Source organism: Phragmites australis, chromosome 1 (assembly GCF_958298935.1).
Source record: "Phragmites australis chromosome 1, lpPhrAust1.1, whole genome shotgun sequence".
Taxonomy (NCBI): Eukaryota; Viridiplantae; Streptophyta; class Magnoliopsida; order Poales; family Poaceae; genus Phragmites; species Phragmites australis.
The window spans coordinates 46,429,198-46,455,195 of NC_084921.1; the positions used below are offsets into that span (position 1 = coordinate 46,429,198).

Here is a 25,998-nt window from a genome sequence, read left to right on the forward strand (position 1 = left end):
TAAATAAGGAAAAAGTCTATTTTACAACCACCAACTATGAGCTCAATCTGCTTTTTCACCATCAACTATGAAACCGTTCATTTTTTAACCCCAACTATTAAATCCGTTCATTTTTCAGTCTTTGCATGAATTAGAGTGGTTTTGGGTTTGGGTGACGTGACACTGACATGGCCTAGGGCTGAATTTTTTTTAATTTAAAAAACTAGTAAATGACTTCAAAAATTCAGGAAAATTTCTTACTCATACTATACAGTACTAAACAAATTTTGTATAAGTGAACTAAAGTATAACCAACCCACAAAAAGGATAGTGTTTAAAGCTAAATCAAACCATTTTTTGCATGACAATGACACTTTAATCCACTCCACACCAACTTGATTTAGGATCTAATTATTCCTATGTGCAACCGAATTGTTTTTCTAGAATTATTCCAAGTCATTCACAACTTTTAAAATTTAAAAACCATAGCCCAATTTCAAAAAATTAGTAAATGACTTCAAACAATTGTGTAAATAAAATCTCAGTTGCACATTGGAGTATATAGGACCTATATCATTCTGGTCTGAAGAAAAATAAAGTTTAATCAGCACACAAATATAGTTTTGTTTAGTTTTATACACTATTTTTTGCACGCCGATTGTACTATATTTCATTCATAAAATTTATATTTAGGTTATAAATAATCCATATCGTGAGTAAGATTTTTAATGAATTTTTGAATCCATATTGTGAGTTTGTTTTTAAAATTCAAAAACTATTTCAGCTGTCTAGGGGAAATGGAAAGTTACCAAATCGAAAAGGACAAATACGAGAATAAGAAAATACTGCAGAAACTGAGCAAAACTGAACAAAAATGGCACTGTTTTCTCAATTCGAGTGCTATTACCATTTGCCTCAAAACCGTTGACTATTGAGGGGAGAATCAAACTAGATACTACAACAAAATTTTCATCTTCGATTTTATAAAGAGTAACTCCTTATCGGTCACCTTTTCCCACACACCACCAACCAGTAATCTACCCTTCAAAGGAAATGTCAGTTCTGGCATATCTGAGATATCATATTCTGGTGATGACCTTGGTATTTCCATAATGCTTCCATCCTCCAACTGCTCAGGCGGTTGTAATGTGGCATCCTCCAGTCCATGATTGATATCAGAATGATCGTCGTCCTCAAAATTTCTATGCTGTTGTAATGTGGCATCCTCCAGTCCATGATTGATGGCATCAAAAGCAGGAAGAACAGCAGTTGAACTAAATGAACAGGGTATTGTTCCTATTGGACAGGGAGTCCATGACTTTGCTACAGACCATCTGTTATATTTCTCTGGCGTGCTTGTGTTGAACGATCCTTCAGTGCCATTTTCTGCTGAACATGCATTCTTCTGCCTCTTCAACTGCAACTTGAACATTTCCAGTGTCTTTGTTGCCTTTTCAACTGATTCTTGTTCGTTGCATAGGGTTCTTGATTCAGAGAGGGAAGAAACTTTAGCCAACCTTTCCAGAGATAACATAGGAAGCTTCCTCAATTTCTCCTTCACATTATTATTGTCGACCATCTCAATCAACAGCAGTGCTGCATCTATGATACATCTTTCACCTATAGTGGACAGATTCAATAACTTCGGTAGAAGTTTTGCAAGGCAAAAACAAGGGACTGCATTCTTTTCTGAAGAAAGTACTCCTATCTCGTGCACAAGTCCAATGTAGCCTAAACTCTTCAGTTCTTTTATATTTCTGACAAGCCATAGAACCAAGGAACATAAACTTTTCACTTCAGATGGCTCAGCTGGTAGACACACATATGATTCACCTACAAATAAAACAACCAATAAGGCCAGAAACAAGGCCGCACAAATAGAACTTCACAAGAGACTGAAATGGAGAACTAACATCAAGTCTAGAAACCAAAATAAAATTTGACAGCTATCCCATGGCAGGCAATTCATGGAATGAATTATAGGAAATGAGGTCTGCAGAAAGGGTAGACCAATGGAAGTATAATACACGGTTATAAATACCTTTGCTTGTGAGTTCTTCCTTTGCCTCGATCATTTCAATTACTGACTTTAGTAAACTAAGCAACAATCTTGGTTCTTTCTCTGACAGTTTCATTATGATAGTTTTTATTGCGCTATTCGATATTTGAACATTGGATGAGTGATTAACAGCCAAACTATCAGTTTGTTGCATGTCACTGCTTTCAGAGGACTCCGGAGCATCCAGTTGCAAAAGATCCATTAGAACAGAGACAACCTCATAGGGACAGGCATAGTATAGTCGCTGAGAGTACTTTATGGTTTTGGAAATCAGTTTCTCAGAACCTGGAATTTAAAAGTAACACAACAAACAGTGAGATATCTTGGTCATGAAGATATATTCCCTTGACACAGACTTATAATTCTCAATAATGTAATTTTACTCATTTCTAATAAAAAATAAAACAGAATTGATGTTGAACAGATGGTAGTAATCGCACATTCACACTAACAGAAGAACATTCAGAAAGTAGATGGTTATATGGTAGCAAATAAATGAGGATGATCTCAGTTACACAACTAAACTTATATATGCATGAGAGAGAGAGAGAGAGAGAGAGAGAGAGAGAGAGAGAGAGTTTAGATTAATGAAGAGATAAGCAAAATCATAATTTCATGAGGTGCATTATTTACACATTCTAGAGCATAATCCTAGAGTTTTCTTTGTGTAAAGAAAAAAAAACAGAATTCATTAATCTTTCTTACAAATTGCAATGTATAGAATATAGATCAAAGCAAACCATACGGAGGTGGAGAATTCAATTGGGCACTGCCTTCCATGGGTTCAAGATTTAGAGTTGTACCGTTAAGTCTAACAATCATAGAAAGGGGTCACATTTTACTTCATTTCCTTGAACTTATTTTCTAAGGAAAATTGTATATATGAGCTTCCTAATTCATAGAATCTATCTAACAGAAAAACTCATGTTGAGTCAACTATCATCTTGCACTGTAGCAATGCATCTCTAACCATCCAAACATCAGGCCAACCAGAAAACTCTGAACGCCAAGCAGGAGTTGGCCAGAGAACTATTAATAAGCAAGAAAAATTCATCTTCTCATTACCTATACAGAAATCTTAGTGCGGTTCTGAGTAGATAAAAACCTATATCTGTCTGCCCAGATCCTAATGCAACAGTGAAAATCCAAGTGCAGGCTCAACCAAAGTTCTTTATATAAGCTGGCGATACTCACGTTTCCTTTTGGAACCTGATTTTGATTCTTTTACATCATTCCCCTTCAGAAAGTGCGCGATCTCATGCAGTCTGAATCTCAGTTCCACTTGAGCATCAGGAATTGCATTAGTCTGGCGATCCCAGTAAACACACTTCAACCAATCAAATGCCTGAAAGTAACCTTACTAAGTAAAATATCACAGCTAGAAACAAAGAAAGAAATTTAAAATTCCAGGACTCCTTTAAATTATGCTTTCACAACCAAAAAAACAGCATCAGTAGCAAAGTGAAAGAACTATATGACAAGAGGCCTTATAGCTGGTCGCGAACTCATTTTACCTTAATGCTTGCCAAGCGTAACAGTCGCAGAGAGGGAAGATTGCGATGGGAACTCTCTACACAGCACAAATAATCAGTACATAAACTTGTAGTGATCATGTGAAAATCAGACGAAAGATATCATCAAATACTCTAGGGCCAAATTCACAATTTAATAAGATGTGACAAATAAAATCTTCTAACCATGACGAATGTCGACCAGAACTCGTGGTATTCCAACAGCCTCAGCTAGTTCAGATATTGAACGTCCAGTTCTCTTATGTGGATTCTCCACAAAACCATTTACGAGCCTGGAAGTGGAAAAAAGAGAGGGAAGTGGAGAATAATTGTTTATTGTATTTGGTAAAAACTGCAGTAGCTACCTACACTCTACAGTAGGATGACAGATGCATCCATGGAAACGAAGTCAAACACATCACATGCTGTTATTTTCGGAGACCACTAGCAAAGTCCTCCTCTTTGCACAATAATAAGTTAAGGCATTCATTTGAATCCATCCGGCAAAAAAGAACAATTTTGCTGCTCGCAGCACGATAATGAATTTATCCTATGCATTTGAGAAAGCTAGTGTTGCCCATGTATCACCCACGGAGGCACGGATCAGAATTGCAGACAGAGTTTCCTCACCTCATGATTGCCATACTGTACAGCATTGCGAGCATCTCCTCGGACTCCGGCGCATGATCCCCAGCCATCCCACTCCTAGTTTTTAAGGGGAGGGGGGGGGGTGAATTCTGGCATATAACACCATTCCAACTCCACAGTCACAAACAGGTTCGAATTTCGTATCAAACGACGTACCTGAAGAAGGGATCCCGCAGCCGTATCTCGACGAAGGCGGCGGTGACGTCCACGGGGATCGGGAGGGAGCCCCTGCTCCGCCACGCCGCGATCTGAACCAACCAACGAAAAACAAATCAAAATTCACACTCTTTTGCTAAATCTATTGGGCCTTCCCAGTTTACGGAAGGTGGGTATCACCCTGCGAAGCGCGGCGGCGGGGTAGGGGGAGAAGAGGCCGTCGCGCACGAACTGCCACTCCGCCCAGCTCGACCACGGCACCAGCTTCCGGCCAGTGGAGAGGCCGCCGGCGCCGGCATAGGATCCCGTCGCTACCGGCGCCGGCTGCGCGTCCGCCTCCGCCGCCGCCATGGGAGCCCAGCCAAGCGGGAGTCAAAAACCCTACCAAACCCAGCAGGTATGTTCCCGTTTAGCTGGCCGGTGGGGTCCCGCTGGGCCGCAGTTTTAGTTGGGAAAGGAGCCTGACTCACTGACGAGGTGGGACCAAGTGTAAGCGTGGTAGCGGATAGGGTGTTGTTTGCAATTTAGCCCGCGGACTCGCACTCGACTCGAGGCGTATTCCCCTCCCGCGGTCGTGCCCGCCCTCCGGTCTACATGGCCTCGCCGTCGCCTGAACGGAGGCGCGCAGGCGACTGCAACAGGGACGACGGCGATCGGTTCGGCGCCGCCGCGTCCTCCTTCTGCGGGCCCGCATTGCCCGCTCCACCCTGTCGAATTCCAGCGAGTGAGTAATCTAGGTCAAAATTACTGCTTCGTTCATGTTCATGTGATGATGATATTTTTACACCATTGGAGTGAGACAGTCGCAATACATAGCTATGGCAACCATATCGCTGCTGTAAAATTTGGGGCTAGAGTGTCACATGATGGGTGTTCCCATGCTTATAAAGAAATGGAGATCTGATTTTGCTTTGGCTAGACTTTATGACCAAAGGATATGAAACCACAAAAGATTGCTTATTGTGCTCCTGCATAGTAAAGCTTCAAGTTTACTGCACAAAGTGGTGTTTTAAGCTGATAGATAGAACATAGTGATGATTCGCCTGACTAAGTATTCTTTGCACTGTAGCTCTTAGCATTATAGCAAATTACTGATCCTACTTTGTAGCTAGATTACATATTCTTTTTGCTATTGTTTCCTTGTCTACTATTAAGGAAAAGTTTAACATGGAAAAACATATTTTTCTTAAAATTAATTTCACTTTATTTAGAGTTTTATTAATTTCTCTATGATTTTTACAAAATTCACAAACATAAAGTGAATATGTTAAGAAACAACACTGTAATTAATTTTTTCATGTCTACTATTATTTTTTCTACGTAAATCATAGTATAAATAAACTAATAAAAATAGTTTCACTAATTTTTTAGGTGTGATAGGTCAGTTATGAATTAATCTAGTTGTAACACATTTACATAATCCTACATGTTACAATAACTAATTCATTAGTTCATGTATTTTTAAAAGACATAGGATCATATAAGAAGAGTAACAAAAATAGTATCATGATTTTTGGATTAGCAAAGAGTAAACTATGCATTTAACTTGGTTTAACAAGTACATTTTCTCACAGAAAATTTTGAACTTTTTTATAAGTATAAATACTTTTATTATGTAGATCATGTTACAAAGAAACCAACAAAAAAAATTCACTTGATTTGAAGCTCAGGTGAATTAGTTATTGATTTTACAAAATTGAGATAAGTTTTTGGGGTTTTTTTTGAACTTCATTGAAAATTGAGAAAACCGAGCGATTACCGACAATGAGAAAAATTTGAGAAAAACACTTGATAAATCGAGAAAATCGCTCGGTAACCGGTCCACCGACCGATTACCAAGATGTCAATTTTACGAAAAAAAATTCGCAAATTTTAAATTTTATCAAACAAATTTGTCCGAATTTTATTCAGATTTCAATGGTTATTGTAGTTATCGCGAATTTTCGATAACTGTTGGACTATCAGTAAGTTCAACCTTGGCCTTGATAGAGTTGTCGCATCTTCTTTCATGCTCAAATTGATCACAATTTTCCATGGAGATAGATTTAGCAAGGCGATGCATTGCATTGTGCATGACATAGTTATCCTTGTAGGGCTAGAAGAAAGACCTGCTTAGTAGCTCATTAAAGTATGCTGAAACGTCTCGTCTCTAAATTCGTTTATAGTCCAGTTTACCTGTGGGGCGAGCTCACGGATGCATAACATCTTTTTTACATTTTTATCCTCGTTTTGTGTAAAAAGGTTAATCTGAAGGTGCTATATTTGAAACACGAAGGCTTATAAGCTGATATCAACCTATCTAAACTACCAATGTGATACTAAACTCATCACACCAGAACACTTGAGCCCCTTCAGGGTTGACGCCCTTGGCAGCTTACTGCGTATATGTGTAGACAAATACATAGGATCGGTGCAACGGCCATGCCATGTTCCCTTAGTGGGCCGACACGCATACACTCGTACAATAAGAGTTAGCTCTGAATACCATCTGTAACACCCTACCTTCAAAATTCGTTTGCAGCACAGCTCACCTATAGAGCGAGCCCACGTATGCGTAGCACATCTCTTACATTTTTATCCTCGCTTCATATAAAAGAGTTAACTCAGATGTGCTATGTTTGAAGGCCGATGACTTATAAATTAGCCTTAACATATCTAAACTACTAAGATGGTATTAAATCCTATCGCACCAGAACACTTATGCCACACAGACCGAAACACTAATGGGCTGGGATATTAAAGAATAAATATGCATTGCCGGTATCTTCCAGTCTCTTCTTTCTAGATTGCCTAATGAAACCAAGTGCTAGCCAAATCTTAACCAACTTCTCTCTCCTGAATATATAATCTTTGGGATACACAGAACAGAACGCAAAGCACTGCTTGAGATGTGGTGGTAAGTGGTTGTAGCTTAGTCGTAGAGCTGGCAATATGTTATTTCTCTCTTCTGGTAGTTCCCATATATAATTTCTTAGTATGTCCCTCCACTCCTCTTCATCTGGTCTGCAAAAGAGGAGGCTCCCTAGTGCCTTTGCTGCAAGAGGAAGTCCCTTCAGCTTCTTCACAATTTCCCTGCCTGTCATCTCCAACTGTGGATATGACCTGCAATCACCATCCTTGAATGCATGGCTCTTGAATACAGACCAGCTATCAACATCTGATAGTTGCTGCAGCTTGTAGTACCATCAGAGAGAAAAGCGTGTGTTGACAAGTTGACCTCCCATTATTCTGCCAACATTCTCATTTCGTGATTATGTGTATTTTTTTAGACAGTCTTGTCTCATGTCTTCTAAACATCAATCGACTGTGTCTAGATCAAGCGTTGAGGTCGAGTATCACAGTGTAGCCAACATCGTCGCTGAATGTTGTTAGCTGCGTCAATTGCTTTGCGAATTGAACTGCTCTCTGAACAAGGCTAAGGTTGTTTATTGTGACATCTTGCGTCTACATGTCAACAAACCCAGTTCATCATCATCGAACAAAGCACATTGAACTTGATATTCACTTCGTACGTGAAAAAGTCACTCTTGGTTCTGTTCGTGTACTTCAAGTTCCAACGAAACATCAATTTGCTGACATAATAACAAAGGGATTGCCTTCTAGCTTGTTTCAAGTTTTTTTGGGACAGTCTGTGCATCCGACCTATGGATTCTTCGACTGGACAGGGGTGTTAGCAAACAACTGTTTGTACTGAGTCCTACCGAGTCCTACGGCACTCTCTTGTAATTAGATGAGATAGTTAGCTAGTTTGTTAGATTAAAAGCATATTTCTCGATCCTGTATGTGTATAAATACATCGGTGATCAATACAACAAGTGTGTTGCATCCAATCAACCTCTTACATAGCCGTTAGCGACAATGCACGGGTGAAGAGATGCAGCGAAGGTGAAAACGTTACCGTGGACAAGGAGTGCATGCCCTCTTGTGCCTCTCTTCTTCTTCCTCCTTTGTGGTGGCAAGGGTGAGGGTTTACAGTGGGATGCAACTGTGTGGACCATGGCGGGGAGCATAAGGGATGAATGCGGAGGTGTCTTCAACAGTTGTGGCGGTGGGAACACCTCCGCTTTCCTCCTCGAGTGGGTGGGTCCCCTTGTTCCCCACCAGCCCAGAGCCATGGGTTCGAAAGGAGGAGAGAGCCAAGAGTTCAATGAAGGAGAGGACAAAAGAGTCATTTCATGGTTGAGTTAACCCCAAAAATAGCAAAATAATGTAAAAGGCGCTGAATTGCTCAAGTAACAATTTTTTATTTATGTTAACCCTTTTTATCTTTATTTTAATATTAATCCTTACCCAACTATATATACATGAACTAACTCATTTGGTCACGTCTATCCTCGTAGCGTGACAAAATATCACGCCACCAATTGAAAAAGTTCTTGCTAGTTGTCTTGTGACGTCACCCGATTTAGTATGAGAGGAAATGTGCTTTTTCTCCGGTGTGACAACGTTGTCAGTGATATGATAAAAAATAGTTACTTCCTAGAAGGGTTAGTATTAAAATATTACAATAAAAAAAGTCAAAATAATAATAAAAACACTCAAGTACCGTGATCCTTTTGAAACGGGTATCATCCAAGCTGATCCACGACTTGATTGGTTTTAGAAGACTTTGGCAATATTGTCGATGGACACTCCCTTGGAAGTTGGAAATCTTTTCGCGAGTGAAACTCTCTGTACTGGCTATTGTCAAAGGCACGTGCATGACTTGGTCTCGAGTGGAGCCTTCGGTGTAACACGTTTGGACGATGAAACCTGACGGTGTAGCACGCGCCGCGTTGCGCCGATTCGATTCGTTGTTCTTGGGCAACATGGAATTCGATCCGGTGGGAAGTGATTATCCGAATGGATTGGGATTTGGGACCGATCCGTCTCAGATCCCAACCAATCGCGTGCTTTCTTTCCGATTCTTAAATACTCTACTCCGCGCGTACAACACCGCACGCCACGCGAGCTGCGAGGTACGGTTCCCTCTGCTTCTCCACTCGACTCCGCCGGCGCCGGTGCATCCATCCAGAGGAAGAACACCGTCGTCCTGCCGCCCCGGACCATGGCGACGCCCTGCCGCCTCGTCCTCCTGCTGCTATCATCGCTGCTCTCCGTCGCCGTCGGGGCGACTCACCCGGCGCACGAGGTGGGTGCTGCGCTTTGACTCCTGCCCGCCCCCCATTTGTTCAGTTGCTCAGGTTGCCTTATATCTGATCGATTGGGTGATTAAATTCCGATACGCTGGTGAAGTTCTGCGCCGCGGCAGGAAGGGACGCCGGCTGCGGCGGTGGAGGGGACGGCACCAGGATCCTGATCAAGGGCGGGACGGTGGTCAACGCGCACAGGGCGGAGGAGGCCGACGTGTACATCGAGGGCGGCGTCGTCGTCGCCATCCGGCCAAACATTCCGGTGAGTGCTTGGTTGGTCGCCGCGCCTGTGCGAGATTGATTTCAAATCTGCGGATCCCGGTAAACATCTGCGAGATTGATTTCAAATCTGCGGCCAAACATCCCGGTGAGTGCTCGACTCGGATCGAGGATGACTTGGCGCGGCGTGGCCAAGGCGCCACTCTGTTGCACGCCACCTGTAGCCATGTTCCTGGATGCAAGTGACTCGGAGTACTTGGGATTCCTGACACCTGATTATTCTATGATGGATGAATTAATTGTTTATCATTACAAATTCATGCAATTTAGTAGTCTTCTGTCATCGTGTCATTTTAGGTTGGTGCTGATAATGTCAGAGTGATCGACGCAACTGGAAAGTATGTCATGCCAGGTGATTTCTTGTTGTTGTAGGGAATACTTCAGGAACCTGCCGTTACTTGTTGCTCAGTTCATCCAACCTTCCGATGAATGTCACAGGTGGAATTGATCCTCACACGCACCTGGAGATGGAGTTCATGGGGACTGTGACCATAGATGACTTCTTCAGTGGCCATGCTGCGGCACTGGCTGGTGGCACGACGATGCACATTGATTTTGTCATTCCAGTGAACGGCAACTTAACTGCAGGCTTGGAGTCCTACAAGCAGAAAGCAGCAAAATCTGCCATGGATTATGGCTTTCACATGGCCATTACAAAGTGGAGTGATGAGGTTGCAAGGGAAATGGAAGTGATGGTTAAGGAACATGGTTAGAGTACAATTTTGGTTTTGCTGTATTGTTAGTTACTTTTTTCAAGAAAATGCATTTTGATTCATGAAGTGACTTCTATGTATTGGCCTGACAATCAACTTTACAAAAAATGTGCCATTTTGCTTCCAATAGCATGAGCGCATGAGGCATGTTTTTTTAGATGCTGAAATGTGTCATATTAATTGTAAACATTTCAGGGATCAATTCTTTCAAGTTCTTCATGGCATATAAGGGTTCCCTGATGGTCACCGATGACCTCCTCCTGCAAGGCTTACAGAAATGCAAGTCTCTCGGTGCCCTGGCTATGGTTCATGCGGAGAATGGGGATGCTGTTGCCGAGGGACAGAAATGGATGATTGACCTTGGGATAACTGGCCCAGAAGGGCATGCTCTCTCAAGACCCCCAATTGTAATTCTAAGTCGAACCTTCTCCTTTACTGTTATGCTCTTTAATATGTTCAGGTTTTTGCTAATATTTAAGGACTTAGGAACTTCTGTGCTTTACTCTCACACGAAGCTACTGAAAAGTCAATGAGTTTTGTTTTCTTATACTCCGCAGTTGGAAGGAGAAGCAACTGCACGGGCAATACGCTTAGCAAAGTTCATCAATACGCCACTGTACGTTGTTCATGTGATGAGCATTGATGCAATGGAAGAGATTGCCAAGGCTAAAAGAGAAGGTCAGCTGCCTGGCATCTTTTCTACCACTAATTGGTTAGTTTCTACTTTGGAGTCCCATACCAGAGCCCTGTTCTCAAATGTTGGTTCTGAGAGGTTGGCTGGTTTTCGATGATCTGGTAGGGCCTGGGAACCGTATGATCCTTCAGATTGGTCATGTACTCATGTCCTGAATGTCTGGCTTGATTTAAAATTTAGCAACATTCAGTAACTGGTCTACGTTAATGTAAACTAATAACTTTGCAGGGCAGAAAGTCATTGGTGAACCTGTGGTTTCTGGACTAGTACTTGATGATTCTTGGCTTTGGGATCCTGACTTCACAATTGCTTCAAAGTAAATGGGGAAACAAACTCAATAATATGTTTATGGGAGTATGGCTACTTTGATCTCATATGATGCTTCTAGGTATGTGATGAGTCCTCCGATCCGAGAAGCAGGGCATGGTAAAGCACTCCAAGCTGCTCTTTCATCGGGAATTTTACAGGTGATGCACTTGTGTCAAACTCTACTGTGGGGTCACATTGTACTCAACATATTTCCTTTTCACTTTTCTTCTTTAGTTAACATTGTAGGTTAGTTATCGGTATATTGTAAATGGTGTATAATTTGCTAAGAAGCAACAGTACATTGCCTGTTATGGCGAAGGAAATTTATGATGCATGGTTCCCGAAGCATCTAACTGTCCTTCGTTTCTATTCAGCTTGTAGGTACTGATCATTGCACATTCAACTCCACTCAGAAAGCTTTTGGGTCTGATGATTTCCGGAAGATTCCCAATGGTGTAAATGGTAATTCTTAGGTCTAAACTTCAATGCCAAAAGTTCATTAGAAAGTTAATTATATGCTTCATAATAAGATCTTGTGTCTGTGAATAAAAGTCGAATAAGACATCTCTCTCTTTAATACTTGAACCCAGGTATTGAGGAACGAATGCATATAATTTGGGACAGCATGGTGGTAAGTTCAGTTTTAAACGATGTAAAAAGATATTAGCAAATAATCAGTAAGTTTATCATATACAGGAAACTGGCAAGATTTCTGTCACGGACTATGTTAGAGTGACAAGCGCAGAATGGTATTACACATTAACTCTGCTGGAACCCGTATTTACTACTGCAGTTATCAGATAGTCATCTCAAAATGCATTTTTCAGCTAGTAAACTACGACTATACAAATTACTCGGCCCTTTTCAGTGCCAAGATCTTCAACATATACCCCCGGAAAGGAGCAATCTTGGAAGGATCCGATGCAGATATCATCATCCTAAACCCTGAAAGGAGCTTTGTAATGGGTGCCCACACACACCATTCAAGGTCCAACACAAATGTGTACGAGGGCAGGAAAGGAAAGGTTGGTTCTTCTTAGCACACATGAAACAACCGTTAGAGCTCGAATCCAATTTGTGGGTGTATCTGTTCATTTGGTGTAGGGAATGGTGGAAGTCACGATCTCAAGGGGCCGAGTGGTATGGGAGGATGGCGTTCTGAACATCACCCCCGGTTCAGGAAGATACGTCAGGATGCCGCCTTATGGCTACGTCTTTGATGGCATTGAGAAGTCAGATGCCGCCTACAGAGCTTCCCTCCGAGCTCCTGTTCAACGTGGTATTGCTGCTGCTTAACGATGTCAGCTGACGGTGGCAACGTTGCTCTGAGATCCAAGGTGAACACCGTTGAATCCATGTGTAGCTTCCTTGTGTACAAAAATAACTTTATTTGAATTCAGATTCAGGATAGGTAAAGGCCTTAACTTGCCTTTGTACATCCAACACCTTTGTGGCTCAGAAAATTTACTAGTTTCAGTCCGTGTGTACAAACTACCAACTTGCTCCTCCGATAAATAAAAAACTGGCAATGCTTCAGACATTTCTGATCGATGCAGTGATAGTCGTATTAGATCAGTTATCACTCGCATTGTTTGATCTGTTAAATCCTTCATCATATTCATCGTGAATCATCCCCAATACATCATGTTGTTTGATCCAAAACAACAACAACAACGCCTTCTTTTATTCCCAACCAAGTTGGGTAGGCAATCATCCCCAATACATTTCTGTACGATGCAGTGATAATCATATTAGATCAGTTATCACTTGCATTGTTTGATCTGTTAAATTCTTGTAACACCCCAAAATTGTAAACCTCAAAACATTTGCAAGGAAATAAAAGGAATAAAGAAAATGCAAAGAGAATGGAAATGAAAAAGAAAAATCCCCCAGCCCAATCTCTCTTTCTCTCATCCCGTCCCCCCCCCACTCTCTTCCTCCAGCCTTGACCCGCTCTCCCTGCGCGTCCACGCCCTCCTGGCCAAGTCGCCGAGCCATCCCAGCCCACTCCTCCCCTCCTCTCTCTGTGCACGCCTGCACCTGGTCTGGGCTGCTGTCACACCTCGACCTGTGATCGCTCGCGCCTGCATCGCACCTCCCTCTCTTTGTCGCCTGGTCCCACCCATCAGCGCCATCGCTTACCTCAACTCCCCTTTCATTTTTCTCCCATGCCTGTAGCAATCCGACACTGCCCTCAAATCATGCACACCAGTTAAGGTAAGGAAAGGCATCACGCACAATCTTGTAGATGGAAACACCATCCAGAGGGAAGGAAAGAGGAGCAGCACTGCACCGGGATTGGAGCTCAATACATAGAAGTCGATCGCGGATTTCTCGCCGACGACACGCACCGAGCCCGCCGCCAATTCGCCCCCCTCCCCCCTAGAGTGTAAATACCCCACCCCGAGACCCCCATTGGCATCGCCAGCCCCTACGCTCTTTTACCCTCTAAAAACCAGAGTCAAGCGTCGCTCGAGAAGCCTCTGCACCGAGCTTCGAGCGCCATCGAGCCGCCTTGTTATCACTGTGCAGCTGCAAGCCTCCCTAACGCCCTACGATCCTCCTCCGCAACGAGGTTTTCACCCTATTCGACGAAGCGTCGCCGCCCCGAGCTCGTCGCCGTCGCCGATCTCGTCGAATCTTAGGTAAGATCAACCTCAGCCATCCGATCCTGCGTAGATGGCTGAGATCAGATCTAGCCCGTACCCCTTCACCTCCGCTAAGTCAGTGTGTGTAATCCACGTCAGTATGCCACGTGGGCATTTTGTCCGACATGACAAGCCTAGTTAGCAGCCTAAGCCCAGTCAGCACGCCATGTCAGCATGACCTTTTCCCGTTTTCTTTTAATTTCCTCTGTTGGCGTCAATTGACATCATATTTATCTTTTTCCTTAAGAAAATAATTCATAAATATGAAAATAGGGTTTTCTTAATAGGAAAATTTTGAAATTTCTTTATTAATTTTGTAAAACCTTTAAATATGATTTCCTTTAATGAAATAAATGGTTTAGCCCTGTTTTAATATGTTTTAGAGTTTTATAAATAATACAAGTTGGTAAAAACCTTTAATAAATTAAAATAATGTTTTAATAAATGTTTAATGTTTAAATAAGTTTTATATAATGTTATTAATTCTGGAAAATAGGTTCGCCACTTGGTCTACACTATGTTGGGAGTTGTTGAGGTTATTTGTGCCATGAGGCAGTGAAACTTTAGCGGGTAGACACTTGTTGGGAGAAACTTTGTAAAGACCTTACAGTGATAATTCTGACCTCACACCTCAGAAGTGTGTAAATGTTACGCGAATACGGACATAAAGAATAATCACGTATTGTGAGTAAAGTATATAACCTCTGCAAAGTGTAAAGCTGATTAATCAGCTGTGCTCACGGTGATGAGTAGCAAGGAATACCACACATGATTATAATACACTGGTTTTTGGATAACTTTAGGTTAGTGGTTCATTCATGATTGCGGGACTATGTTTGAGATGGTCAACTTCGGTTGAGGTGGTTTATGTCAAGAATATTAGTTCTTGAGGTTGTTTAATTTCAGCATTTACTTTCGCTTTTGTTAAATATTTTTTAATTATGCTTTTATGTAAATAAGCACATGTAAGTTTTATTATTGTGAATGCTTTTATTTTATTATTTTACCATAACTTACAAAATGCGAGATGTACTCACATTTACTATAACCATACTGCTTAGTCGAGAAAAATTCAGAGGACTTTTCTAAAAAAGACATATTCTGAGGTGGTACTCTACATCAAGTGCCTGCGGGAATGAGATAATAAATAGACTATGCTAGCTGCGATTTTATTTTCTTTTTTGACCTCCGAAGGTCATCTTGTAATGTATAATAATATTAAGTTATGATAATGTGCGTTTTGTTATCATCTATGAAGTCTATATATATTGAGTTTGATTTCTAGCTCAATATATAGTATAGGTATTGGTCTATTCTTAGACCGATCCCAATAATCATTCATCATATTCATAGTGAATCATCCCCAATTCATCGTATTGTTTGATCCCCAACTCATCGTATTGTTTGATCCCCAACAACAACTTTTAATCCTAAGCAAGTTGGGTAGGCAATCATCCACAATACATAAAAAAAAAAGCATGGTTAGTGATTGGTTCATGAAGGATGACCTATGCAGTACTGTAATTTTCTTTGGAAGAACAGAACTCAGCATATAGATGTTGAACTGTTTAATCTGATATAGTACTCGTCTCACTCAGCAGCGAGTTTGTGCTGATCTATTAGTCGATTATATCTGCCAATATCATCCCTTAATAAGATCTTAGATTATTCTGCAAGTATTTAAAACTCCAAAAAAATCCAAAATTGTTACAAACTTGCCCAATAATTCATAATATGAAGTCATCTACAGTATGCACTGAATATTCACTTGGACACATACGTGAAAAGTTCCTGATCCAAATCTCTCACCAACACATGAGCAATGTGATGAAACTAATGGATTAATACAACACTAGAGACAGTACCTAAAACTATCCTATTTATGAATTAATTGAATTTATTCTCGTGGACGAGCAAGCCAAAGAGAACTCAAAGCACGTAGCCGAGAGAAGTAGTCACTTATTGCAAGTAGAGCTCGTGCAGATTGACGAGTGGTTAATATGCGTTGCATTTGCTGTAGTGTCTGCAGCCGCAGATTGTCAGCCTGCAGATATAACATTGTTAAACATTTTGTATGTACTTCCTTCTATAACTGCTAAAGTAGATGCACTTAAAACCAAAATGTCTGCCATTGTTTTGGTATGTTATTATTTATTAACAGCATTTTGAAAAGAATAATATTTCATCTGCCTTTCCAATAATGCAATTGTCATTCAGAGTAAGCTTGTATAAGCTGCTCAGCAATTTTATTCTTCAAGATATGGATTTAAGTATATTACATAACTGATATAGTCTGCACAAAAGGCCTTAAATAGTATCCAACAAATTAAGCAAAAAAGAAGAAGATAATACTGTGTTATGAAATGAGCGGGTCCATGATTTGCATAACAAACCTGCCGTAGGAAGTTTTCGAGGGTGCCGAGTTTTCCCATAGCCATCGCCATTTGTCCCATGTAATTTGCAACATTGCCAGAAGATCCAGCAGGGCCCAGGGATCCAGATGCTAGAGTTTCTGCAAGTGACTGTTGTAATGCTTCCATCCCTTGAGAAAGAGCATCTTCAGCTTGTTGGGAGGACTGTTGCAGGTTGGATATACCAACAAGTTGCTGATCAGTAAGAGGCTCAAGCTGACCTGCCAGTAACTGCAACAGTAATGTTGGTATAAAATTAAAAGAAGTAAATGAGTCCATGAGCATCGGTCAGAAGTTCGTCTCAGAAAAAGAATACAGGACAGAAGTTTATTGTCTTGAATTATGTATGGGAGGTGGAGAAAACAAAACTGTTACAAGATTTGCAGTTAGGCATTTTCATATGGAAAATCCTAAATTTAGGGGTATGGAGAGCGGCAAATATGCCATTTTTCCCTTATTGAACAGCATGCAGCTCGGTAAACATTTTGTCCCAAAACACTAAGCAAAATCATTCAGTTAGAATGAAAACCTCCATTAAGAGGGGACCTCGGAGTTTAAAGGCAAGAGCCAAGAGATCAAAGAATTTAGTTGTGCATGCAAAATAAAAACCATTAGATTAGTACCTTAAGAAGCTCAGAAGATCGGAAGCCACCTAACCACATGAAACACCTCTCAGCTGGGGTCTTCCACATCCCAGACAGCACATGAAAAACATCTGCTTTGGCTGCTACACCCTTGAGCCTGAAAATTTCTTCATAGTGTACCATGATGCTTTCAACAATAATCCGAAGATCATTATCGCCAGCATGTGCATTGAATGCAGCCCTCAACTCATTTATATGCTTGTTGTGCTCCTCCAACCAGCGTGCATACTCCATGTCGAATGCCAAAGCTCCTATAAATCAGAGAAGATACAGAGGGCACTGACAGTATGATGGTATCCAACAAACAAATTTCTGAGCTTTTCAAAGGGTAACACTGATTGTAAACTTCTAATCTTAAACAAGCTACAATAATTCTGTAGGAACTCAAGCATGTGTAAAATGACATGGTAGCTTGTTTCAGTTGTTAGCTGTGTCTACCTTAGTTTTTACTCCTAACTAGTAAGTGCTAAGGAGCACCCAGGAAAAGGGCTAATAGAACTTTCAGAAAGAGACACGAGAGTGTATTATTACCATTTCCGCTCATTGATTGAGATTGATCTACAGATGTCGAAATAAAAATACCCTGAAGAAAATACACATTGGTCAAATATGGACAGCATGTTTAACTCCAGAAACTTCTTTCAAATAATGAATGCAAATAGAACAACCTGTTGACGAGCCCGCTGAAGCTCTTGCTCTAACTGAGCAAGTTTCAGTTTGCTACTCTCAAGGTTTTGGATGTATGCCTGATGAAAAAAAAAAGGTGAAACCGCGCAAATTCTACCACAAATGGTGCAACGAAAGATACATAGAAGAAAAGGGGCAAAAGATAGGGTCATAGCCAAACAAATGCTAATTGAATCTACAACCGCAATTACAATAACAAGCTAGGCATGCAATTCTGTGTGGAAAATGGATACATGGGTCTACTAATGGAGCTCAAGTGTAAGAATTATGTAATACTCTGTTTAAATGAAGGTATCACTCAAATGGAGTAGAGTTAAGTGTGATACCACACTACGTGATGAGAGCACAGAATAAATAGAATTTGACAGGAGTGCATATTTCAGTAACATACTAACTCACCTTCTTTCTTAAACGGCTCTTCCTGGCAGCTTCACGATTCTGGGCAAGACGGCGAAGTGTCTGTTTGTAAGAAATATCTTTACTTTCAGTAGTGGATTATCACATGATCAAAGCATCATATATATAGTGATAAGAGTACCTTCTGATCTAGTTTGTCCCTTGATTTGTCACTAGAATCAGAAGCTGTTGGGCCAGCAAGCAGTCCTTGTTCAAACTGACAGGCAGATAATCGGTAAACCAATATGCTTCAGTATAAACTGATCAATGTTACTAAAAGATGAGCATACATACAATGAAGCATTTGTTCCAACAAAAACTACAGTAACTGTGTTAATAGGAAGCGTAATTCAATTGATTACTTGGTTAAGGATGATGAATATATGCCAAGCTTCCAAATGTGCAAAGAATGTTCCAACTAGGCACTGGAGGGTGGGGTACTGGCATATGCAATGGCTTTATCTAATGCACCATCAATATTATTTGTGCTACCTTAATGCCTAGAATGCGTTCAGGGCAGTTATGCAAATGTATGATATTGAAATATCAAAACATGTAGGTTCCAAATTCAAACAATTATTTATAAACACCTCACAAACCTCTAAAACCTGAGTATGAACAGCTCTGCAAAATCAAGCATGTCATGAACATCGCAACAAAACAGACGGACAAAGCAGTGAGCTGAGAATGGTAGGTACCATCTGATTCCTCTCATCAGTGTCTGGATCTGTTGATGTGTCAGTCCTGGGACTATCAGCCATAGCTGACTCTCCCCAGTTCTCAATGTTCCTAGTTGGTAAAGCCACCAGATTTAGTTGTGCTCCCGTTTGCTGTGCTAGTGTCTGAGGGTCAGTTCTTGCTGCTGCTGTAGTATTTATATGAGACGCAGAGATTGGCTACAAAGAGGAAAGCAAATCTGCATCAACTCCTGATATAGATGGAACATCACTTAATTAACTGGCGTTTGCTCTGTGACCAGAAATTTCCTGCATACCTTTCCGTGACTTCCAAACTGAAGAGGATCGTTGTTAATTATATGAGTATTTGGCTTCAGATTGAACAAAGTGTCTGAATATCAGAAAATAAAGCAGAATCAGTAAAACTACGGGCAATCACACAAAAAATTTAGTAGGTCATGCACATCCATAGAACTACTCCACTGTCTGTATGAAAGGGATTGCAATTGTCTACAGCCAAAAAACTTTAAGCACAAGTCCACTCACCAAAAATGTGGAAAATTCACAAGTAAAGATACAGGGGGGGGGGGGGGGGGAGCTCTCCTATTTATCCAACCCACTTTAATGTTTTAACCCGTTATGACATTTTCATGATACTGTTCAAATAAAGATAGCCAAGATACCTTCTACTCAGCAAGTAGAGCATGCATCAATTGAGCTTACGAGTGTGGCAGCACACAGTCGCAATGCTTGCAAAGGTGATTGTGCTCACGAGTGTGGCAGCACACAGTGGCAATGCTTGCAAAGGCTTACAGGTACAGATTGTGTGTGTGGGGGGGGGGGGGGGGCAGATACAGATTGTCATCCCAGTTTTATAGCTTACAGGTACAACAGCGTAAACAGCAATGATATCCTTTGTAACTTTTGTAAGCAAGCATACAAACAATTGAGCGATGAAGTACAACTAGGTATCAGGATTCAGGAATGGAAGGCCAGATGCATATGAGTATATTAATATTTTCTCAAAGCAGAAAAAAAAAATACACACTACTCATAATGGAAGACCAACAAAACAGCATATAGAAGAAGTAATTTCTAGCATATTTGATCGGGAACTGAAATACATACTCATACTAAGACTAGCAAGATCTTCTATTCGGAATCCAGCAGACTGTGCAAGCGCCCAAAAGTCAGTAACTCGAGAAGGTTGCATGCTGTTCACATCTGTGTGGCTGAAAAGCATTGTTCAACAAAATTATATACTGGCCATAAAAAAATGTATTTCAGCAGGCACTTCTCTTCTCTTTCTTTATTTTTGATGTGTCACATACCAATGTCTTCGCACAATGTCCATTCAGAAACAGTAAATAGAGCAATCTATAAATTTCTTTTTGGAAAAATCATGTCTGTACAGTCGAAAGATTCATACTTTATATTTTTACCATCGAAAGATAATTTTTATCTTTGTCTTTCCATTTCAGTAATCACACTGTGCCATTCAACATCATTGGTTGCAGACTTGTGCCTATTTACTAACCATCAGAGGGACATGGGTGCAGACCGTAACAGGCAAGAACATAATTTTGATTCAGAACCAGCAGTTTCTTCAGCACACACTGATTGAGACTTGGAACGATCCTGCCAGGAATTATGCAAAGCTCAGCAAAAGTTCATATTTTTCACCCCATACATGGTATTACTCCGTATGAGTCCGATTGTGCATGCGCTGCATATAGCACTCCATATGAGTTGGATTGTGCATGCCCAACCCTTAGAGGCCCCTCTTCTCCTTTCATGAAGATCTGGACCTACCACTGTGATGATCTCCGGCGCCCTGGTTGGGGACACATATATATGTGGTCCAGTGATCAGTGACAACAGGCCAAGCCTCTGACAGTTGACCAGGGGCAATCTGCCAAACTGTTAGTGTAGTGAGTGAGACAGCATGGCAAATCATTGCTCCTTCAGTCCTTACTCTACCAGAGCATAAGACCAACAAAAACTTACTACTGCTAACAAAGTTATCATGTAATGATTACAGTTGAGGGCGCTTGTATAGTTTTTCTGAGCTAGCTCGATTCTCTCTCTTAGTTTGCTTCTATCACGTCCTAATTTTCGGATCATGTCATTAAGCATAATCATGCATCATAAGCATCATGTTTATTTGTTAAGCATATGATGAGTGTTTATTATTCTAAATGACGGTTTAACTTTTGTTTAAAGTTATGAAAATACCCGATCGTTGAGTTATCTTTTAGTTTAACCTCCGCTTGCGTTGTGGGTGAATCCATGTAAAATGGGTTCATCTTGTTTTGCAATCGTGGCACAAAAATTCCTAAAATTTTTGTAGCATTAGAGCATCCCATTTGGGATATTAAAATAGAGAGAGAAAGAAAAGGTTTTACAGCTGAAATGACCTTTTTCTCTTACATTTGGGATCCACCTAACTGGCCCCACCACCTCACCTCTCTCTTTGGGCTGCAGCATCACCTTTCTCCCTCCCCCTCACTCACTCACGTGCTCCCTCTCTCCCAACCAAGCTGCCCAAAGAACAGAAGGGCTGCTGCTCTCTCCCTCCCTCAAGCTCTCTCCTCCTAAAATATCTGCCTTCTAGAAGCAAAAGCAAGGTATGCATGTGTTACCATGGTGTTCCCCACCTCTCTAGCTTCCTATCCATCCAATTCGTTCTCACATGCATGAAGATTTGAGCGTTTCCAAATCGATTTTGTCACTCATCTCCACTGAAATTTTACAGCAGCACCTTGCCTCTCTTCCCCAAGCCATTTTCCCGCCGATTTCTTCTTCAACCGACGGTCACCAACCTCAAACAAGACCTTGGGTAAGTCCTTTAGGTTTCCCTTGAGATTGCACATTTGGTTTGGTTGGATTCGAGTTAGAAGTTGGGGTTGTGAAGTTGCATAGCATGCTCGTTCTTGTTGTTTTATAGCTCATAGGGAGACGTTTGATTGAGCAAGAACTAGTGTTTATGTTTGTTCCAGTGGGTAAAATAGGTTTAGATACTAATTGTTGCATCGCCCTACCTTGTCATTGGTTATGTTTTGATCCTTTGTAACCCGGGTTATCGTTATGTGCTGTCAAACGTAAAATGAACACGATGTGCTTAAAAGGCTTAGGTCATCGATAGAAGACAAACGGTGGTTTGACGATCGTTCACGAGGTTAGGGCTTTTATTTGTTCACAAAATAACGATGATGTTGGGATGTATGAATTGTGAGGATGAGACGAGATATGGACGGTGCTAAAGGTAAATCGGGGGAGGAACCCGGATGTTATAGACCGTTTGCATCGGTTAAGCAACGTCCGTTATTGCAGTTGGCTCTAGCATTTTCCGTATTTATCACATATCGAGATAATTGTAAGATAAACCAAATACCTTTTGTAGCTGTGACATTTTGGTTTGTTGGCCTATAGTGTCGTGGGCATAATAGGCTTGTAGAGGTAACGTCGTAAAGATGTTGTGGCTATAATAGGTTTGTAGAGTTATCTAGTTTGTTCGAGTAGTAGTTTTAGCTACCTCTGTAACTTTAGGTGTATCTAGGGTGCTCCGAGAGTAGCCCTAGTGAATCTCCGCACCTATAGATGCATGTTCAAATGGTCAGAGCTCAATTGAAAAAGGTTGTTACGAGTACTCCTTGTGTGTACTTCATCGGGTAGCATAAGACAAATGGTTCTCGTGTCGTGTGGATAAAGATATACCTCCTACATAGTATAAGATTAATTCGAATTATCACGCTCTCGATTATAAGCATGGTTCTATCCATTTATATCAATCGTAGAGTTTCGATGTTGGGACGTTGTCATGGTATATTGGGAATGGATTGTGATGTTGATGACGAGTTGAGATGGTTCCAATGATATATGTGTTATGTCAATGATCTCAGGATAGAAAGTTGCTTATGGTTAAGTGTAGATGCTCACACCTTAAATCAAATTCTGTTCTGCATATAAAATTCATTTAATCTTTATAGTCGATTCCGTGCTAAGTATCCTCAAATACATTCTCCTTAGAGTCGGGTTATTATTAAACCTATTATGGATTAAGTTTTATGAGTATCTACATACTCACGCTGCTTTGCTTATCAGGTAAAAAAGAGTCAATGTTCGGCTACTTCACACCCATCGACGTTGGCGACGGGTAAGAGTAATGCTACCTACTCGGGAGATGTCTTCTGGGGTGCTTATGGCCACATATTATTACCCATCTTTGTCGTTCATGTGTTTTTCCGCTACGCAGTGACTCTAACCCACTAGAAGATTAAACTGTCTTTTATCCTTATAGTGTTCGTTATGTAAATTATTGTGAAATTATAATTATTTAAAAACTTGTAATCTAATTTGAGTACTCATTTTTTATTATGTCGTATGGTGAATCATGGTGTAGAAGTATGTGTTCCAATTTTAAGTATAAAACACATACTAAAACTACTAGAATTGAATTCTTATTAATATATTTTGTAAATAATCGTTATAATGATTAATTAAAATACAATTTAAACGGGTACTCACAGCTCCTTTGTTAATATATTAGTTGAGAGTGCTTATACAGTTTTCTTAGTCTTTTACTTGTCGTTTCTGTTGCTTAAGCCTTTTATACAGTTCCTCTTTGTTTTTTATTTGCAGTAGGGGACTCCCTACTGTTTTCCTTTCAAAAAATGTAATGATTACAGCACATGAGGTAAAGGTCTAATCTAATCAGAAAAGCAATCAACTTTTCGCTCGTGGAAAGAAGAGGCAATCAACACTGCAATCCATGCTCTGCCCAGTGCCCCAGTACCATGATCAATTAGCTACTAGTAATCAGCAATCAGGGCTCGTGTCATGAAGAGGCCAGTGAGACAAACAGAGAGCATGCAGAAATGGGCAGGGAGGAGAAACCATCAGGGAATGGAGAAGGGGGCGTGCACGAACAAGTGCGGTGGCGTGGGTACGTACATGGTGGGCTGAGGCGCCCCGAAGCTCGGCATCGCCCGCCCCGCATCTTCCGCCGCCGCCGCCGCCCCTCCTTTCCTACTCTCCATCCGCCGCCATCAATGACCATGGAACACCTGGCGCCGTCTCCTCACCCGAACAACCATCTCAAGAAGAAGCAAGGATTCTCTCTCCAAGATGCACCACCGCTAGCAGCAGCAGCAGCAGGAGCAAATCAAGAAACCTCAGACAAGTGTCCTGCCAAAGAAGTTTGGAGTTTCGCACGGCCTGATCAGTTCGGCGATTTGACAGGGTTTGTGAGGTGAGGTGGGGGAAGCGGTTGCCTTGAGGAAGCAACCGGTTGTGTCTGGGCGAAGGGAGGAGGAAATGGAGGAGGGTCCGTCCACTCCACCAGCGCAGGTCAGCAGAGGTTGCCAATGCCTCGAACTGCGGCCATTTTATAATGATTTCTTGGGCTTGTAAGCCTCACTGCCACCGGAGGAGGAGTGACGTTTGGACCAATTACCAATCTCTAGGCGGGAGCCATCCGCTGCTTCCACACACACAGTGGCCAGTGCTGAGGCTCATCCCCAGTCTACCAGCCCTGTTCATGTGTGAAATGTGAAGTGGCAAATCCTCTTGCTATTGTGGTCTGTGAGTTACTTCCCTCTGCAACAGGAGTGTACTAGTAAAAATTAAGCTTCAGTTTTTAGGTGAATTTTTTGGCGCCGGGCTTGCGTGAGTTTATCAAGTGGGTTTAGGATTTATTCTATTGTTACGTAGTTATTATTATTGCTTAGTTAATTGATCTATCTGTTATATTATCATTTTTTATCGTAATTAATAGGCCACAATTTGTGACGAAATAACCACATATTTAGTTACAAGCCTGTGATTCGTGAAACCTTTTAAGGCTATGTGCAACACACGAATTCATAAACTTAGATGTGAGAAATTATAAAACATTAGTGTTCACTTGGCATTTATATATATGCTTAGTGCGTGCAATAGATTTGGTGCAACAAGAGGACCGTGTTGCTGTGTCACCCACAAACGATCAGGAGCTCTGGTTGCAAATTTCTTCGCCTGCATTCATAATTCTCTACTAATCGCCGCACCATTTCCCATGATTTGTTTAATCCTCGTTATCTCTTCAACTAACCACCCTCGGGAGAACCACCATTTTCCAATTCTCTATCATATCTAGCGCTGGCCAAGTTGGCCTGACCGGCCGGTCTGCCACGGTCCGGTTAGGGCATATCTCGTCAGATCCAGTTACATAACAGGTCTAACCATATCGACTGGTGTGCTGAAAGTTCAACCCACGGTATGACTTGTAAGACATTATAAAAGGTTAACTCAGGAATAATTAGTTGATAGGTACACAAGGTGATAGTAGATTGGGACGAACAGGATGACAGAGCCTTGCCTAATCGTGTTGTACCCGAGCCGAGCCATACCTGTGATGTGCCACCTTATTCAGACCGTACCAAGGCCTGGATCAAGACACAACCCAACTTATCATGACGTGTCATATCGTGTTTGGACTGGGGCAAAAGCTCCGTATCTCGTACGAGCCCATTTAACTTGACCCACTTAGCTAGCACTAATCATATCTTTCACGTCACAACAATCTGAATTTCATTTCATATCGCAACCTTGCTAAAAATTGGACTAATCAAACCAACGGCAGCTAGCAAATTATACTCCATAAAGTTCATAGACTTTTTGCAACTACTTTTTTATCTTTTTTCCGTTCAAGTGAGTAGTGACTCCCAAAGTAGTGCCATAGATCGAGTTTGGACTGCCTTTTTTTTTTCAAAAGAGTTTTCTGCCACTTCATCATGCATATGAAGCAGCCAATCCCGACCGTCCAATCTTGTGGCTATTGTTCGTAATCCTCATAATCACGAGAACCGGTGGGGCCAGATTTATGACACACGGGGCTGGGTGCGGAATCCGGCCATATCACTCCACCTGGTCTTATTAAAGCTCGGACATGGCCGTGCCATTTCTAAACTCCTCACGGTATGAGTTTTGGCATGGTCTAAAATATATTTTAGGTAGAGTCGGTACATATGGTACGAATATAAGGGCCGTATAATGTCTAACATCTTGGTACGGTG

At 41.3% G+C, this 25,998-nt stretch overlaps 3 protein-coding genes across 6 annotated transcripts; 1 reads left to right on the forward strand and 2 right to left on the reverse strand.

The window, feature by feature from the left end:
- Positions 1–839: 839 nt before the first annotated feature.
- Positions 840–4,762, reverse strand: LOC133922775 (uncharacterized). The gene is made up of 8 exons (XM_062368260.1): positions 4,534–4,762; positions 4,354–4,445; positions 4,180–4,254; positions 3,736–3,842; positions 3,553–3,608; positions 3,233–3,383; positions 2,021–2,323; positions 840–1,812 (listed from the first exon to the last, which is right to left on the reverse strand). The coding sequence occupies exons 1-8, from the start codon at positions 4,702–4,704 to the stop codon at positions 935–937; spliced, it is 1,833 nt and encodes a 610-aa protein (XP_062224244.1). The 5' UTR covers positions 4,705–4,762; the 3' UTR covers positions 840–934.
- Positions 4,763–9,147: 4,385 nt separating this feature from the next.
- LOC133922798 (dihydropyrimidinase) lies at positions 9,148–13,020 on the forward strand. Of its 2 annotated transcripts, XM_062368288.1 has the most exons (13): positions 9,148–9,484; positions 9,589–9,747; positions 10,062–10,116; positions 10,203–10,472; positions 10,673–10,884; positions 11,035–11,155; positions 11,400–11,487; positions 11,560–11,638; positions 11,855–11,942; positions 12,071–12,111; positions 12,177–12,229; positions 12,349–12,505; positions 12,585–13,020. In XM_062368288.1, the coding sequence occupies exons 1-13, from the start codon at positions 9,401–9,403 to the stop codon at positions 12,774–12,776; spliced, it is 1,599 nt and encodes a 532-aa protein (XP_062224272.1). In that variant the 5' UTR covers positions 9,148–9,400; the 3' UTR covers positions 12,777–13,020. The 2 variants fall into 2 exon arrangements, with proteins under 2 accessions (XP_062224272.1, XP_062224280.1); XM_062368296.1 differs by lacking the exons at positions 9,148–9,484; positions 9,589–9,747 and adding an exon at positions 9,828–9,852.
- A 2,750-nt stretch (positions 13,021–15,770) lies between these two features.
- LOC133922812 (transcription factor TGAL1-like) lies at positions 15,771–24,313 on the reverse strand. Of its 3 annotated transcripts, XM_062368307.1 has the most exons (11): positions 23,897–24,313; positions 20,072–20,175; positions 19,261–19,334; positions 18,965–19,162; positions 18,409–18,483; positions 18,270–18,329; positions 17,852–17,929; positions 17,715–17,766; positions 17,163–17,434; positions 16,522–16,770; positions 15,771–16,172 (listed from the first exon to the last, which is right to left on the reverse strand). In XM_062368307.1, exons 1-11 carry the CDS (start codon positions 23,980–23,982, stop codon positions 16,026–16,028), a joined length of 1,395 nt encoding a protein of 464 aa, XP_062224291.1. In that variant the 5' UTR covers positions 23,983–24,313; the 3' UTR covers positions 15,771–16,025. The 3 variants fall into 3 exon arrangements, with proteins under 3 accessions (XP_062224291.1, XP_062224308.1, XP_062224300.1); XM_062368324.1 differs by lacking the exon at positions 20,072–20,175; XM_062368316.1 differs by lacking the exon at positions 17,852–17,929.
- Between the last annotated feature and the right edge of the window lie 1,685 nt (positions 24,314–25,998).